This window comes from Squalius cephalus (assembly GCF_949319135.1).
Source record: "Squalius cephalus genome assembly, chromosome: 24".
NCBI classification, from domain to species: domain Eukaryota; kingdom Metazoa; phylum Chordata; class Actinopteri; order Cypriniformes; family Leuciscidae; genus Squalius; species Squalius cephalus.
The window spans coordinates 3,101,323-3,117,534 of NC_137145.1; the positions used below are offsets into that span (position 1 = coordinate 3,101,323).

Below are 16,212 nucleotides of genomic sequence, written 5' to 3' on the forward strand. Positions count from 1 at the left end.
TCATTACTCCAGTCTTCAGTGTCACATGATCCTTCAGAAATCACTCTAATATGATGATTTGATGCTCAAGAAACATTTATGATTATTATCAATGTTGAAAACAGTCGTGCTGCTTCATATTTCTGTGGAAACTGTGATGCATTTTTGTTCAGGATTCTTTGATAAATAAGTTCTAAAGAACAGCATTTACTTTGTGGTGGACTTTTAATAGATAAAATAGTAAACTGTATATCAAACTAACCATGTCTCTAACATCCAACATTATTTCCTTTTCAGGCCTAACCTGATAACACTCTGAGAAACAATGTACAAAAATGTTCTTTCCTGTGTTTTTGAATGTTGTATGTTGTGTTGCCATACCCCTTTGACTTTGGTTGTGTGAGTGTATAAATAACACATTTGGGAATTGAAACTAGACAGATGACTAAATTTGAACCTTGTGATTAACATTGAAGTAATCATTAAAACAAAGGGTTTGCTTTACCTGGTAACAGAAGGGTTTGTCTATGAAAACCAACCAAATTGTGGGGAAATTATGTAATGCAGCATGACATTTTTGCCATACCTCCTTATTCTATAAAAACTGTTGTATTCGTGTTAGCTGGTGGGATTCTCAATGGAATTTGTCAGAGATCCTCCGGCCTTGCTTCTTCTTGGGGGAGATTCTCTGAGAACTGCTCGAGAGATCCTCCGGGCGTGATTAAAGCATTTAAAGGACATTTGCTAAGGTCTGTTTGTCGATTATTCCTGCGCAGGAAGAAAGCTAGTTAGGGAAGCAAGTTAGTTAGGTAGACTATTTATTAAGCGTCGACTGGAGACGTTAGGGAATGTCGATTGGAGACAACCCAGATAGTTAGGTTTAGGGAAAAATCTATGATAACTTGAAAACTTGTACAATGGTATAAATGTCTTTACTCTCACTTTTGATCAATTTAATGCATGCATGCTGAATAAAAAGCATTAATTTCATAATTGACCACCAAACGGTAGCATATACAGGTATCATTAAATTATGATCAGCTGTATTATATTTCACACGATAGACCCAATCTAGTCTAAATCAGCATGAGTGAATCTCCACACAGTAAGACGACACAGAATTCCAGAATTAGACAGTTTTTGTTGGTAAACTACACACAATTAGACCATATACGAAACAACTAGGTGGATTTTTGAATAAATCATACAAAATTAGAAAGCTTTTGTTGGCAAATCAGACAAAATTACACAATCTCTGACCAAAACTAGACTGTTTTTTGGTAAACCTAACATAATTAGACAGATTTTGTTGGTAAATGGGACAAAATATTTCACACGATAGTCTAAATCAGCATGAGTGAATCTCCACACAGTAAGAAGACACAGGTTTAATTCCCTCGTGTCGTGTCGCCGACAGGCATGGACGTCCTCTGCCAGCGGCTGCAAACACTCCGGTGGGTTTGTACGCATTCACATCGCGTAATTGCGTTCAGCCTGACACTTTTACAAGTTGCATGAATCTGAATGGGGAGAAACTCTCTGGCTTGGGGACGGAAGTGAGAGTGTGTGTGAATCTAGTTAACAGCAGACATGGGCATGATAAACAAGAGCGCAGAAGTGCTTATTAATGATGAGCCTCTGGGTGCCTATCTTTCCTTCCTCTCCATGCTTTTCTCTTTCTCTCTGTCGAGAGGCTTTGCCATGTGAAACAGAAGCTTTGACATGTCTGTCTGGCGTCTCGTGGGAAGCAGCTAAATAAAGAAATAATAACAGAGACTGACAACAACACCCACTTGCATTTCATTGTGTTTACTTTCTTTTAGTCTATTTACATTACCATTCCTCAACTAAGCCGTGTGGATTTCCATATCTGTAATGCGCTGTGCATCCGGAGGAGTTCTAGTATTCCCTGTAGCTCAGGAATAGAGGATTCAGGTAGAAGCTGAGTTAATTCATCACGCTTTATACCACGGGGACGGGCTAAAAACACATCTAGAGAGAGTAGAAGCCATCTCTGCATACAGTACAACAACATATCAAATCAATACTGGAAACTTTATTAAACAAGGGGTTTGGAGATCACTCTAATGATGCGTCAGTTTTAGACAGGATGGACGAACAGAGAGACAGACACAGATGATAGATAGATAGATAGATAGATAGATAGACAGACAGACAGATGATAGATAGATAGACAGATGATAGATAGATAGATAGATAGAAAGATAGACAGATGATAGATAGATAGATAGACAGATGATAGATAGACAGACAGACAGACAGACAGACAGACAGACAGACAGACGATAGATAGATAGATAGACAGACAGATGATAGATAGATAGATAGATAGATAGATAGATAGATAGATAGACAGACAGACAGATGATAGATAGATAGACAGATGATAGATAGATAGATAGATAGAAAGATAGACAGATGATAGATAGATAGACAGATGATAGATAGACAGACAGACAGACAGACAGACAGACGATAGATAGATAGATAGATAGATAGATAGATAGATACATAGATAGATAGATAGAAAGATAGATAGACAGATGATAGATAGACAGACAGACAGATAGATAGATAGATAGATAGATAGATAGATAGATAGATAGATAGATAGATAGATAGATAGATAGATAGACAGACAGACGATGGACAGATGATAGATAGAAAGATAAATAGATAGATAGATAGATGATAGATAGACAGACAGACAGACAGACAGACAGATAGACAGATGATAGATAGATAGATAGATAGATAGATAGATAGATAGATAGATAGATAGACAGACAGACAGACAGACAGATAGACAGATGATAGATAGATAGATAGATAGATAGATAGATAGATAGACAGACAGACAGACAGACAGACAGACAGATAGACAGATGATAGATAGATAGATAGATAGATAGATAGATAGATAGATAGATAGATAGATAGATAGATAGATAGATAGATAGATAGATAGATAGATAGACAGATCGATGGACAGACAGACAGACAGCCAGACAACTCGTTGTGGCCAATAAATTTCACACTCATGAACTGAAAGGGTCAATTCTTCAATTTTGAGACCGTACAGCCTTATATAAATGTATAAATGTATAAATCTCAGTTGATGACTGTGTAGTGTTGCACGTCCCAAACTGGAACTAACCAACTCAACAGGCACAAGTCATCCGGCAAGTGCTGAGATTATCCCGAGTGTGATTTCACAAGTCTGCAACTTCCCGACACACACCCGAGAGCCGCGTCTGTTATCCCGCGCGAGCAGCCGAACACAATCGGCTCAGCTTTCTGCCGCGTCTCACCTCTCGTCTTAGCGGAAGGGCTTTGAATGGCACCTCTGATGGTGTGAAGCCGAGAAGAGAACAATTAAATTAAAGTTAGGTAATCCCACATGCAAATCCTCACACAAGGGCGCTACAAAAGCGATAAAAGGATGAGAGGAAGCGAGCGAGCGGGAGAAAGCGAGTCTCTTGTTATCAGCGAGCCCAGGGGCCGCGAGCGATCACCTCTCTGCCCGGAGCCGATTTGGAGAGACTGTTCAACATAATCTACTCTCTCCGCGGCTCAGCGTGCAGCGTCTGGCACTGGGGGACGACGGGGGGAAATAAGGGACATAATTAGCAGATAAAACGGCCCCGTTTGGACGTCCTCCCGGAGCAACGGCTGTTTGCATGACCCTGTTTATTACAAGACTACCATTTGCATCCCGAAAGCGTTTCTCAAACACCTATAGCTAGCGGCCGGTCAGAGGATATGCAGACACACAGGTGCACATAAACACACACACGAACAGAGTGAAACTTTCTCAGGTTATGTGGCATCATTCACTGGAAGCGCTGGATTTCTGCTGCTGTTATATACTGTATATATATATATATATATATATATATAGCAAAAATGTATGAAAAAATGAAGTAATTATATAGAATATATTATACAATATATAATTATATATATATAAATTTTTCATTCAGTGGCAGTGCATAAAAATACAAAACCTATACCTATTCTTGTGAGGACCTCTCCTACACTGAAGCTCATTATAGATACTAAACCCTAATGCCATCAGTCTTATTATAATCAGTGGATGAATCTACACAGGGCTTGACATTAACAAATGCGGGTGTATTTCAGCAGTGGCGTGTAACGCAGTCACTCCTACTAGACACTTTGGCGGGTTGAATTTATATATAATATATAGTTTTAAATTGTGGTCTTTTAAAAAGGCATCTTAAATTAAAGCTGCAGGCAGCATTTGTTGGGGTTCAAGCAGTTAAGGCCTTTAAGGCCTTTAAGCACAAAAGCATCAAAAGTGATTAAGTTTTATTTAGCAAGCATGTAACCACTGACATAATAGATGGGAAACACCATTTAGAGCCAATACAGGCAATGTACCATAGGAAATGTATGGTTTTAAAGCTTTTTAACAGTTATAACGCCACCTATGGTCCGATCTCCATAAAATTTGGCATGCTTGTTAATGATGTTACTGTATGTCACATAGGCTCACCAATTTTGGTGAAGTTCTGAGTTTTCCTATAGGATTTTGAGTGTATTTTGTCACGCCCCTTTGCTAAATGACCCTGTTACAGCCAGCCAAATGCAAAAGTTCAACTTTTTTTCGATAATTATTGATCTAGAGAGTCCAGAGAATTGCCCTAGACTGGTCTGGTTCCGATCGGGCCAAAAACCAGGGACTAGTTCGCAAAAGTAGGTTTTGGACAAAATTCGACATAGCAGAACATTTTTCCTGCCTAAATCAAATTTGGAGATAGCCATTTTCATTTGCTCCGGATGAATATTGTTGGTGTTAAAGGGCTTGAATTTCAGCGTGGGATTGCATATATTGCACATATTTTTACTCATTCCTGCAGATTTTGTGCTCAAGCCTAGAGTGCGTTCACATAAAGCTGTCTCTCAGTGCTAAATTATTATTTTTTCCGCTGCTTATTGCGCTTAAACAGTCAAATACACACAAAATAATGTCAAAATGCCGGTCTTGGCGAGTATTCATGTAAAAACAGTTAGTTATGTTTTAAGTGAACGTAAACTGTTGAGAATGAAAACGCATGCGTAACAGTTTAATAGATCCGTGCGTCAAGTCTTAAAGTGACAGCAGCCTAATATACCTGCTGCCAAATTATGAGATAATATTAAAAATATCTATATGGCAGATTTTCCCCATGGTATCGATGTCAAAACTGTGGCCAGTGAAAATGCTGAGTGGGTAGAAACTTTAGAAAACCACAAGCCACAGTGGCTGGTGAGCAAAAGAGTTAATGTCAAGCCCTGAATCTCTAGCAGAAGAGCCTCGTTTCATCTTCAGTTTATCCAAAAGAGATAATACGCACAAGCATCACTTCTACTCATCTTCTGGCATTTTTAGATTTCAAATAAGACATAATGTGGCCCAATCATGACTCTTATTTTCTCACAAATTATTAGGATGTTTTTATGAATTTGAGGCAAAAGCTAGTACAAACACACGCTGTACCTCTCAGCGGGGACTTCATGGCGGCCTCCACCATTCCCACCAGCAGCTGCAGGCTCTTGGGGTCCTGGGCCAGTCCCGAGGCGAAGGCGGCCAGGGCGTCCGCATGGCGGCCCAGGTACTGAAGGGCAACACCCTGTCGGAAGTATGCCTGCAGAAAGAAAGCATGTTAGAATTAATATCCAGTTCAATCAATCTTGAACAGGCATTTCTGAAAATAATGAACACATTCTGGAACATATTCATGATGGAGTTGCTCATCACCAGTGCTGACAACTTCCTCCAAAGCTTAAAGTGCACAAACCTTCTGAATCTGAAGCGTTTTCAACAAAAACAAACAAACAAGCTGATGGTTGGACCGTTGGGTGTTCGGTGAGCGTCTGTCGGGCTAGCTTTTGTGTTGAATTTGCATATCTGTCTATGTTTATCATTTTCATATTTCCAGAACAAAGCCGACAAACACAGTCAGCACTTGGAGCCGCTAGCTCTTTGACATCGGCTCGGTGTGTCACGGCCTTTAGTGTGAAACCCATTCACACAAATGTTTCCTCAAATCATGCATCTTGAAGGAGAGGCTACACTTTACAGTAAAAGTTAACTAACATTACATTATTGAGAAGTGTTACCGAGGGACGCACGATATATTGGCCACCATATCGGTATCGGCCGATAAATGTTCAATTTTAATGTTAGCGCTATCGGCCCAATAGAAAAAAATTGCCCGATATATTAAAGCCGATACATAATGTATTATTTCCTTCAGCAGAGTTCCTTCAGATGCGCACTGTTCAACATGATGGTTTTGAATTGCTTGAAATATCAATCAATTCAAAAAAGAAAAGTTCAGTGCAACATGCATATCGGCTACATAAAATTATAATGAGAACATCATTATAATTGTGTGTTTGGGACATGGCTTTTAATGGTGAGACTTTATTATTTTTTTAATCAGGCTCTCAAAAATTATATAGATTTAGATTTATCGGCCAATATATATTGGTTATTAGCTTTCAAATATAAAGTATTATCGGTATAGGGCAAAATTTTCATATTTCGTAAAAAACATTTTCACTTGCTAGACGTCAAAACAGTTGAAAAAATACCAAAGACTTTTATTAACTTGCGCCATATCTTTTCACTGTAAAGATTAACAGCTAAACAAACACATTTATGTTTTCGAGCTGTAGGTGCTGGTGTGGACATCACACTGTATCTCAGACATGCATGCATTCATGTTCTCAAAGAGACTGCTGTTATTTTGATCGCGCGACGCACAGCAGACCTCGACTGTATTAAACATCACAGCAGTTCACTTGCCGGAACACATAATGTCCTCTCTATATTCACCGTGAGGGAGATGGCCTGATAAACACCATCATTTTCACCGGCGTTCGACTACAGGTTTCTCCGGTCCGAGCGGCTCAAGAACCTCCGCTGACACACAGCTCATTCACCATTATCATCTCACACAGCCGCTTATTAGATCGGCCCGAGCGTACGGCCCACTTCCAGCCGAGCTGATAACGGTTGGGAGGGGGACCAGAGGAATATTAAGACATGACATTGAATTTATGAAGGCCCCTATAATTAATTTCACTTTGCACAGGGAGGCCTTTGATTACAGACTACCTCTTTTTATTCTGGACATCTTCATTGAAACGAATGGGGATGCATATTGAATTCAACACATTAACCTTTGGTCTAACCGTGTTATTATAGGACGTCGCAGGCCACCATGCTCGGCTCGATATTAATTGCCTCTTTGTATACGGCTCACTGCGCTGGGATTGGACGCGCTCGGCTCTGTACGTATGAGCGTTGAGCGCTTTTAGGTTCCGACATCAATATCTGCCCGGAGGCAAATGGATTCAGGGGTTTGTTTCAGATGGCTGGATTAAATCCTATTTCGGTAATGCAATTTTAAAAGCAAATGTGTTTTTCTTTTTAGCGAGAGCGAAACAAATACGTGATTATTCAACAAAAGCAAACAGTGCACTTGCACTCCGTCAGTTTTAAATTAGAATTAAGTTGATTAAATGACAGGCCGGGGTTTGCGTTACGTCTCGCAGCCGAATCAGAAAGCTCTAATTGGTCGCTGAATTCCCAGCACACATGCCGTCGGCATCGCTCTCGTTTCCCACTAACACAACACCAGTCTCTCCACCTCTCATTTCACTTTATTAACTTTGTGTATTTAATTTCCAATTACATGCAAATACACTCAGAGCTGCCATAATCTGGTCTGAACAAAGCAGGCGTTTAGAAAACAAAACACTGGAACGGAAAGATTTTAATGAAGTTCAGTTCCATTTACAAATTCTTAAACATCAGTATTCTTGTGCTAATCTGCATAAAGTTGTGAGTTTAAAGTCTGAATTAAATGTTAACACTAAACATATTTCTTTTAGCATTGTCCTTTCTGGTTGCACAAGACAACAAACACACAGCATGACCAGTATAGTCTGATTCACAAACAAATGACTCTTATGAACCATGAATCAGCTTCAAAATCATGAGTTATCAGTTAAATGACTCACTTAATCACTGAATCAGTCAGAGTGGCTATTAAATGACCAAAAACAATATTGTTTTTGTTTAGTATGTAATTAGGTCTAACTTATTTTCTTCCTCAAAACCACAAAACAACTGTTAATAGAATCATTAATGGTGATTCTCAATTTTTGCTAATGTTAAAATACTTTAAAGCATTGCTCGGTTTTCTAGTCTCATCAAGCCCAACACTAACTAAACCAATGATGAGGTTGGGGGCGGGACTATTTGTTTGACCAACCAATAGAAAACAGGGGGCGTGTTCAGGAAACCTGTTAGAATCATAATTTTTGCAATTTCGTTTGTTAATCCAGCAATTACACACATCTTTAATGAACCAGACTCTTGAAGCGAGAAATCTTCAAATTCAATATTTAGTAGTGACGCTATATATGACATTAGATATCTATTTTCCATGACTCTACACCCATCAGATGATCCAGATCTCCAGTGAGTGTCAATACAGTGTTGTTTCTCTGGGATTCCTGAGCCGACTGTTCAAATCGTATGTGACGTCTGACACCTGACACCTTAAATGTGACGCTCCATCCTCTGTCAGTTACATATAATCATAGCTAGCTATGGACATAACACTGTGAAAACTGTCAAACACACCTCTCAGTCACACAACACTTTGAGCTTCCCTCAGTTCCTTCAGAGTTTTTCAGCATTCAGAATGAAGAGCTGCTGCTTTTTTTTTTCTTTCTCAAGGTTCTAGAGAAATGAGTGACAAAACACAAATGATTCAATCCCACAAAGACCGCCCGCCGTGATTCAGACGTTTTCTGAGCACTTCAATTGAAAACTTGAACAGCGGCACGCTTTGCAGCGCATTACAAGGTTCGAACGTGTGGCGAATTAAAATGATTTCCTCACAGTAACCGCAGTGAGTGAAGAGCACTGAGAATATCAGGTTTTCTATTGCATTTGTTGTATTAATGTGTAAACTTTTTTGTGTATGAGTTCTGAATTCAAAGAAAAAAGTATATTATATCATTATTTGCATGCATATATATCTGTGAATTATATAAATAATATATAGATATAATTGAATATAGATATATATATATTATAAAAAATATTATATATTATTACAATTGTTTCAATTACATATATATATATATATATCACTATAACATTTTCATGACATTTTCTTTGCAAATTCTCTCTCATTACAGTAATGTGCCTTAAAATAAAGATATATCATTTACAGTTATGTACAAAACATCTGCACAAGTTTTTTATGCTGATTTAATACATTTTTCAGAAATAATGTATTTAGTCTATTAAAGTAAAAAATGTATTGCAGTAATGAGAATCTAATTTAAGACATTAAGAATACTGGAAAAGAAAAAGTCAAGAGTCAAACATCCTGATACATTTAAGTAATATGAATTTGGAGGGGAAAAAGTGTTAATTGTCATGAAAATTCAAAATAATGTTTTTGGTCCTAAAGGGGGCTTATTTATTTATTTTTATCCCAAAATAATTGCTTGTTTGAATTACAGGCGAAATAAGACCCAAACTGTGCTCTTTTGAAATGTAGCCTTGAATCTGTACAACAGTTTTTACATAAGTGCCCTTAACAGACATCATCCCTATAGGCAGGTACATGTTGCCCTCTGATGGGAGTCACTGGCTGCCTAGCAACCCTCGCCTGGCAACGCTCGCCCCCTCCAGTACCTCACCTGCTGTGATTTTGGCTAAAAACACGGAGAAAAAAGTGATGAAGAGATGAAGCAAACGAGGCTGTTTAGGACTAATTACTAAGCCAGACGGTTACCGCTGTGCCACTAATCACCTGACTTACGCAAAGTACAAAGAAAACCAAATAATTATGGGCTGAAAAACTTCATTATGGCACATTTGTGCAGGTATTTAATGACTAACTTGTCCAGTGATGTGCAATATGGCGGTAATGACCCACCATGTGTGACGGTAATGACCACAAAAGCTACAACAGCTGCTTTACTGTCCTAATGGACAAAAGTACAGCAGATGACACACAAGTCCAAGTCTAGTGACAGAAATAGACTAAAACTTGACCTAGCCTTGGAAAAAAGACTGAAGGTTTTACTAAATACTCATAATTTAAAGTCACATTAATCTTCTTTTTTTTTTAAAGTTCACACTAAAGCTATTTTGATATATTATTAATAATGCAACATCAGATTTTTTTTATATTCAAACAATTAATGACCAAACAATTGCCTGGCAGAAAAACTTTCATCTTAAAACTTAAAATTTAATTTCAATTTTACACTTTACAAATGAAAACATAATGACAAATAGCAGCATTTAACCAAATATTGCACAACAAAAGACACAGGGACTGGAATGAATCAGTGAATCATTTACATGAATCGTTCGAATAATTAACTAAAATGAATCAAACGATTCAGAAATTATTCATTAAAATGATTCACTAAAATGAATCAGATGCAAGAGTAGGTGTTTGATTATTGTGTACAGCAAGACAAAAATATATATATATATATATATATATACTTTTGACACATCTTGACAAACTTAAACTACCGTCCCTCAACCAAAAACTAGTTAAGTTAGTAGCATGTTTATTTTTGTCTAGTTACTCCTCAACACTGAGAATCCACAAAACATTTCTGTACATATCAGATGTGGCATTCATATCCATATCTCAGCGGGGGGCCGAAACATATTTACTGTGCAATCACACGCGTTCCATCGATCGACGATCCGCATCAAACTGTGAAGGGATGCGCCGAAAAAAGGTCACACTCCAGGACCGTAATCAATGCACATATTCTGCATTCAGCGCCTGTCACAACTTCCTCATGCTGCACAATGATGGACACACACCTGCTATTGTAATCACACCTGTCTGTGGAAAGATGACTCAGAAATCCAGAACTCCTGATGTGGAAAAATCAAAGCGCTCTGGATTAATCAATATTCTGGGTACTATGAGTGTTCATAATGCACAGACTATGGCTGAGCGGAGCTTTGCAGATTAGCAGATGCTTCACTTATTGATTGTTAAATGCATTAATCAAGGCCAGATGGCGGCTGTGCCAACACTGTCTGGCTTAAGTGGGGAAGTGCTACAAAAATGCAACTGAATGCATTTACACTGCAACCATCAAAGTGTGTGCGGCGACTGATGCATCACATCTGGTGAGAAGTTTCTCAGAGAAGTGCCAACTTTTCAAGCTTGTTTCTCAAGAGCTCTGGGTTGTTTTTCAACCTCATGCAGAGTAAAAGCACTGCAGAAACAGAAGAGCGTGCAGAAGCTCGTCAGTGAAGCAGTAAATGTTGCATGTTAAAGGGATGGTTCGGAGTAAAATCAACCTAGGGTCCTTTGCACCCTGACCTCGAGCTAAACACCCCCCAGAAGCCTTTTTCCCTTGGTTGAACATTATTAAAGTTAGAGCTTATTTAGGGATATCAGCCAGATGGTTTAATGCAGGCGCTAATGGATCCAAGGCTGTATCTGGTAAATTACTCCACTAATAATGCCCAGAATGCCACCAAACTTCTACAGGAGTACAAATAGGTTCTGTACTCATAAAACGAGGCATTGGAAAGTTTGTAAGTACATCAGGAGTTTATTTAAATAACACTTGCCTGACGGCTCATGCTACCGCTAACCCGGACGTCGAGGTCACTTCAATGATTTGGGAAAAGCACGTAAAAGTCCTGCAGAAAGCGATGCATAAGGATGTAGTGTAACGACGTTTATTATTTTTATAATTATTATATATAATTATAATTTTTTCCGAAGTCTTGACAACTTTGTACTAATAATTGTTGCAAACTGGTACTAACAACAAAATATTAGTGCATTCCTGGAACTGGGCGTCGTTACACTACATCCTTATGCATCGCTTTCTGCCAGGACTTTTACATGCTTTTCCCAAATCACTGAAGTGACCTCGACGTCCGGGTTAGCGGTAGCATTAGCCGTCAGGCAAGTGTTATTTAAATAAACTCCTGATGTACTTACAAACTTTCCAATGCCTGGTTTTATGAGTACAGAACCTATTTGTACTCCTGTAGAAGTTTGGTGCCATTCTGGGCATTATTAGTGGGGTCATTTACGAGATACAGCCTTGGATCCATTAGCGCCTGCACTAAACCATCTGGCTGATATCTCTAAATAAGCTCTAACTATAATAATGTTCGACCAAGGGAAAAAAAGGCTTCTGGGGGGTGTTTGGCTCGAGGTCATGGTGCAAAGGACCCTAGGTTGATTTTACTGCAAACCATCCCTTTAACCTTCTTTTCCTTCACAAACTCCTTTGGGAACGTGACGCAGAATGCATGTCAACCTTCCTTACGTTATCTTCTCAGATGGTTCACCTTCAAGATATACAACATGCAATTGCTCAGAAGAGAAGAAAGTACTGTCGTTAATGTTAAATAATAGTGCTGGGTATTGACGCAAATTTCACGATTCGATTTCGATTCACAAGCTTGCGATTCGATTCGATATCGATTGATTCGGATATATCAGATGCAGTACATGACGTATTTTCTCAAGGAAAGAATCTCAACAAATGCTGTAAACTAAACAGGGAGTCTGACACTGAAGAAACACGAAAGAACAGTAAAGTATATAATGAATGTGTAATATGGAGCATATATTTAACAAAATGCTAAATTAGTTACCTGACTAATGAGTTTATGGTCACTGAATGGCTTTTCTGAAGCCATGATATTGTTTACAAGGTGTTGTATTGACGTCTTTCCGAGGTTGAAACACTGATTGAGCGATAACATGAGAAATATGGATTTCGGTAAGCTCGACTATACTGTATCTTTCAACATAACTTCTGATGTTCATTCGGAAGAGATGATCGGTTCACGTGCCGCTTGAACTGAGGCACTACAGTGATCCGTCACGCCGCATTAAAGAGTCACAAAACCACATTTATAGTCAGAATTTTATAATAAAATAGACAGAATTTGAAATCTGAGACTTTGCTTCATATCAAAAGAAACAGCACAAAGCTTATTGCGATTTATTGGATGGGAGGCGCGCTATAATGTTGTGTTTATTCATTAGCTAAAAATGGCATAGTCTAAAAGGCAGATTCTTGGGATTTAAGAATTTATTGAAATTGAGAAATCGATATTTTTACCCAGCCTTATTAAATAAGCCCTATTAAATCTGCTCCATATGAACGCCTCGCTAAAGGAAGCTTGTTTCATGCTTTCAACAGTATTCGTGGAAATCTTTCTGGGATGCTTTACAGTGCTTCTCCCTACAAAGCAATGCATCAGCAGATGTAGTTAAAAATGAGCTCTGTATTAAACATAAATGTGGGAATTAAAAAGACTTTAGAGAGCTACATCAGCAGATCCATGATATGAGCCGTGACAGATCGGGTGAGATCCGCTGACTTTTATCTTAGCTGTGAGCGTCGACGTCGAGAGGCGGCACACATCCTTCTAAAGGCAAAAGCCTGCAGGCATTTCTGTGAAGTCATCGAGCAAATCACGCTGCATATCTCACATACAGTATGGCGTCTCACCTCTCATCCACTTTATTAACCTTAATTAGATTTCATTATAAAACAATCAGCACCAAATCTCATGGAGCCGCTCACAGGATTAGCATTTACTCACACTTGCATTAGAGCTAGTCAAGCGCTATTGCTCATGCTTGATGTAAAAGATTCAAACAAATTCCCATTTGACACACTATTTATGCAATGAACATGAATAATACTTTTTTTTAGCTCTCAGACTCAACTGGTAGATGCTAAAATGAGCAAAACTGAACCAGGAAGTAATCCAGAACACCCTAGCAACACACTAACAGGCCTCCAGAAAGCCAAACCCTAGCTACATTATAGCAACGTGCTAACTATCACTCAGAACACTGTTGAAATCACACAGAAACATACTAACAACAACCTAAAACACCCTGGAAACCCCATAGCAATGTCCTAACAACCACCCACAACACCCTAGCAACCCCATAGCAACGCCTTAATAACTCAGAAGAACCTAGTAACCTCATAGCAACGTGCTATCCCTCAGAACACAGTTGAAATCACACAGAAACATATTACCAACAACCTACATTATAGCAACGTGCTAACTATCACTCAGAAAACTGTTGAAATCACACAGAAACATACTAACAACAACCTAAAACACCCTGGCAACCCGATAGCAATGTCCTAACAACCACCCACAACACCCTAGCAACCCCAGAGCAACACCTTAATAACCCAGAAGAACCTAGTAACCTCATAGAAACGTGTTATCACTTAGAACACAGTTGAAATCACACAGAAACATATGAACAACCAAACAGAACACCCTAGAAACACCATAGCAACGTATTAACCTCAGAGAACACCCTAGCAACGTTCTATTAGCCCCTTCAGAACACCATAGAAACCATAGCAATGTATTACAACTGTGTACAACTACACATAAACATCAACAACTATACAGAACACCCTAGCAACACCATAGCAATGTATTAACCTTCCAGAACACCCTAGCAACACCATAGCAATGTATTAACCTTCCAGAACACCCTATCAACCACACAGAAACATCAACAACCATATAGAACACTCTAGCAACACCATAGCAATGTATTAACCTTCCAGAACACCCTAGAAACATCAACAACCATATAGAACACTCTAGCAACACCCTAGCAATGTATTTACCTTCCAGAACACCCTAGCAACTACACAGAAACATTAACAACCATACAGAACACCCTAGCAACACCATAGCAATGTATTAACCTTCTAGAACACCCTAGCAACCACACAGAAACATTAACAACCATACAGAACACCCTAACAACTACACATAAACACCCTAGCAACACCCTAGCAATGTATTAACCTTCCAGAACACCCTAGCAACCATACAGAACACCCTAACAACTACACATAAACACCCTAGCAACACCATAGCAATGTATTAACCTTCCAGAACACCCTAGCAACTACACAGAAATAGAAGAACCGCTCTTAGCATTGTAGCAAATATAAAAATCTAGTTTATTGATGGAGTTTGTTTGCTAAGATGATGAGGCCTCTTTCTAAATGTGGAATATTACCTAAGTCATAATTTACTCACATTCGCTACATATAAGGAGTTATGAACCCAAAGCACAAGGAACAACATGGCCGCCTGTGAGATGATTACAAACACAGAACGCTAAACTGAACTTGAGTGACACTGAGAAACAGGAAACCGAGGGACACTAAAATAGCAGATGTTTAGCTTGTACGTCCACTAACACGTAAACAACCGATCTGGACGAGAGGAAAAAATGCTGCTAGATGAGAGAGAACTGGGACAAGATTTTATATTCGCCCCTCATGGCTGGTTATTGTCCAGCAGCTCTGTTTCCAGCTAGCCTGGAATGCTCTCGCTCAGATCTCCCATGCGATTACCAGACAAATGAAGCCTAATTTGCAACACATGCAGTGGTATAAATATAGAACCGCTAATTTAACTAAGTTCTCCGCAGACTTTAGGTTTTAGCAAGTCAATAGAATTGCTCGGATGACATTTGTCTGCCATGTAAAGCGTTCCCAAGGGTCGACCCAGTTTTCCCCACTTCCAGTCTTTTAAAAGTGCAATTTGTAAGAGTTGTCATTAAGGCTGAAAGAGGAACAGCAGCAACGGGCACCTTCAGATAAAAGTCTAATGGTGAAAGTCAACATGCAATCAAGATAGTTGCCATTTATTGTCATTTATTACACATTCCTGTTCTTATTGTGAAGGATGTAACAGTGCTCATTATTCCAACAGAAAACAAATGGCACTTATTTTTACACAATCTGTCATATAAAGAAACTTTTCAGCACAATTACAGATGAAATACAAAAAATAATAAATATCATTAGTCTCACAATTAATATTTAAATGTATTATTTTTTATTGATTTAATAATAATAACAATAACTAATAATCACTAAAAGCAATATTTATTATTAAATATTTATTATTATTTTAATACCACCACCAATACTACTAATAATTTATCATTTAATTCACTGAAATGATAAAAAGTAATATTTATTAAAATATGTTTATAGCTATAGAATATTAATAACATCACTAAAAGCAATATCTAAAATATTTTTATTTACTATTATATTTTAATACTAATACTATTGATAATAATAAAATTAATA

At 38.3% G+C, this 16,212-nt stretch overlaps 1 protein-coding gene across 3 annotated transcripts in view; it reads right to left on the bottom strand.

Moving 5' to 3' along the window:
* Positions 1-16,212, bottom strand: part of ttc28 (tetratricopeptide repeat domain 28) — a 323,900-nt gene that overhangs the window by 111,284 nt on the left and 196,404 nt on the right. For all 3 annotated transcript variants that reach the window (XM_079860763.1, XM_079860762.1, XM_079860764.1), the window contains one exon: positions 5,504-5,651. In XM_079860763.1, the coding sequence (XP_079716889.1) occupies positions 5,504-5,651 (148 nt within the window). The remainder of the gene's footprint in view (positions 1-5,503; positions 5,652-16,212) is intronic.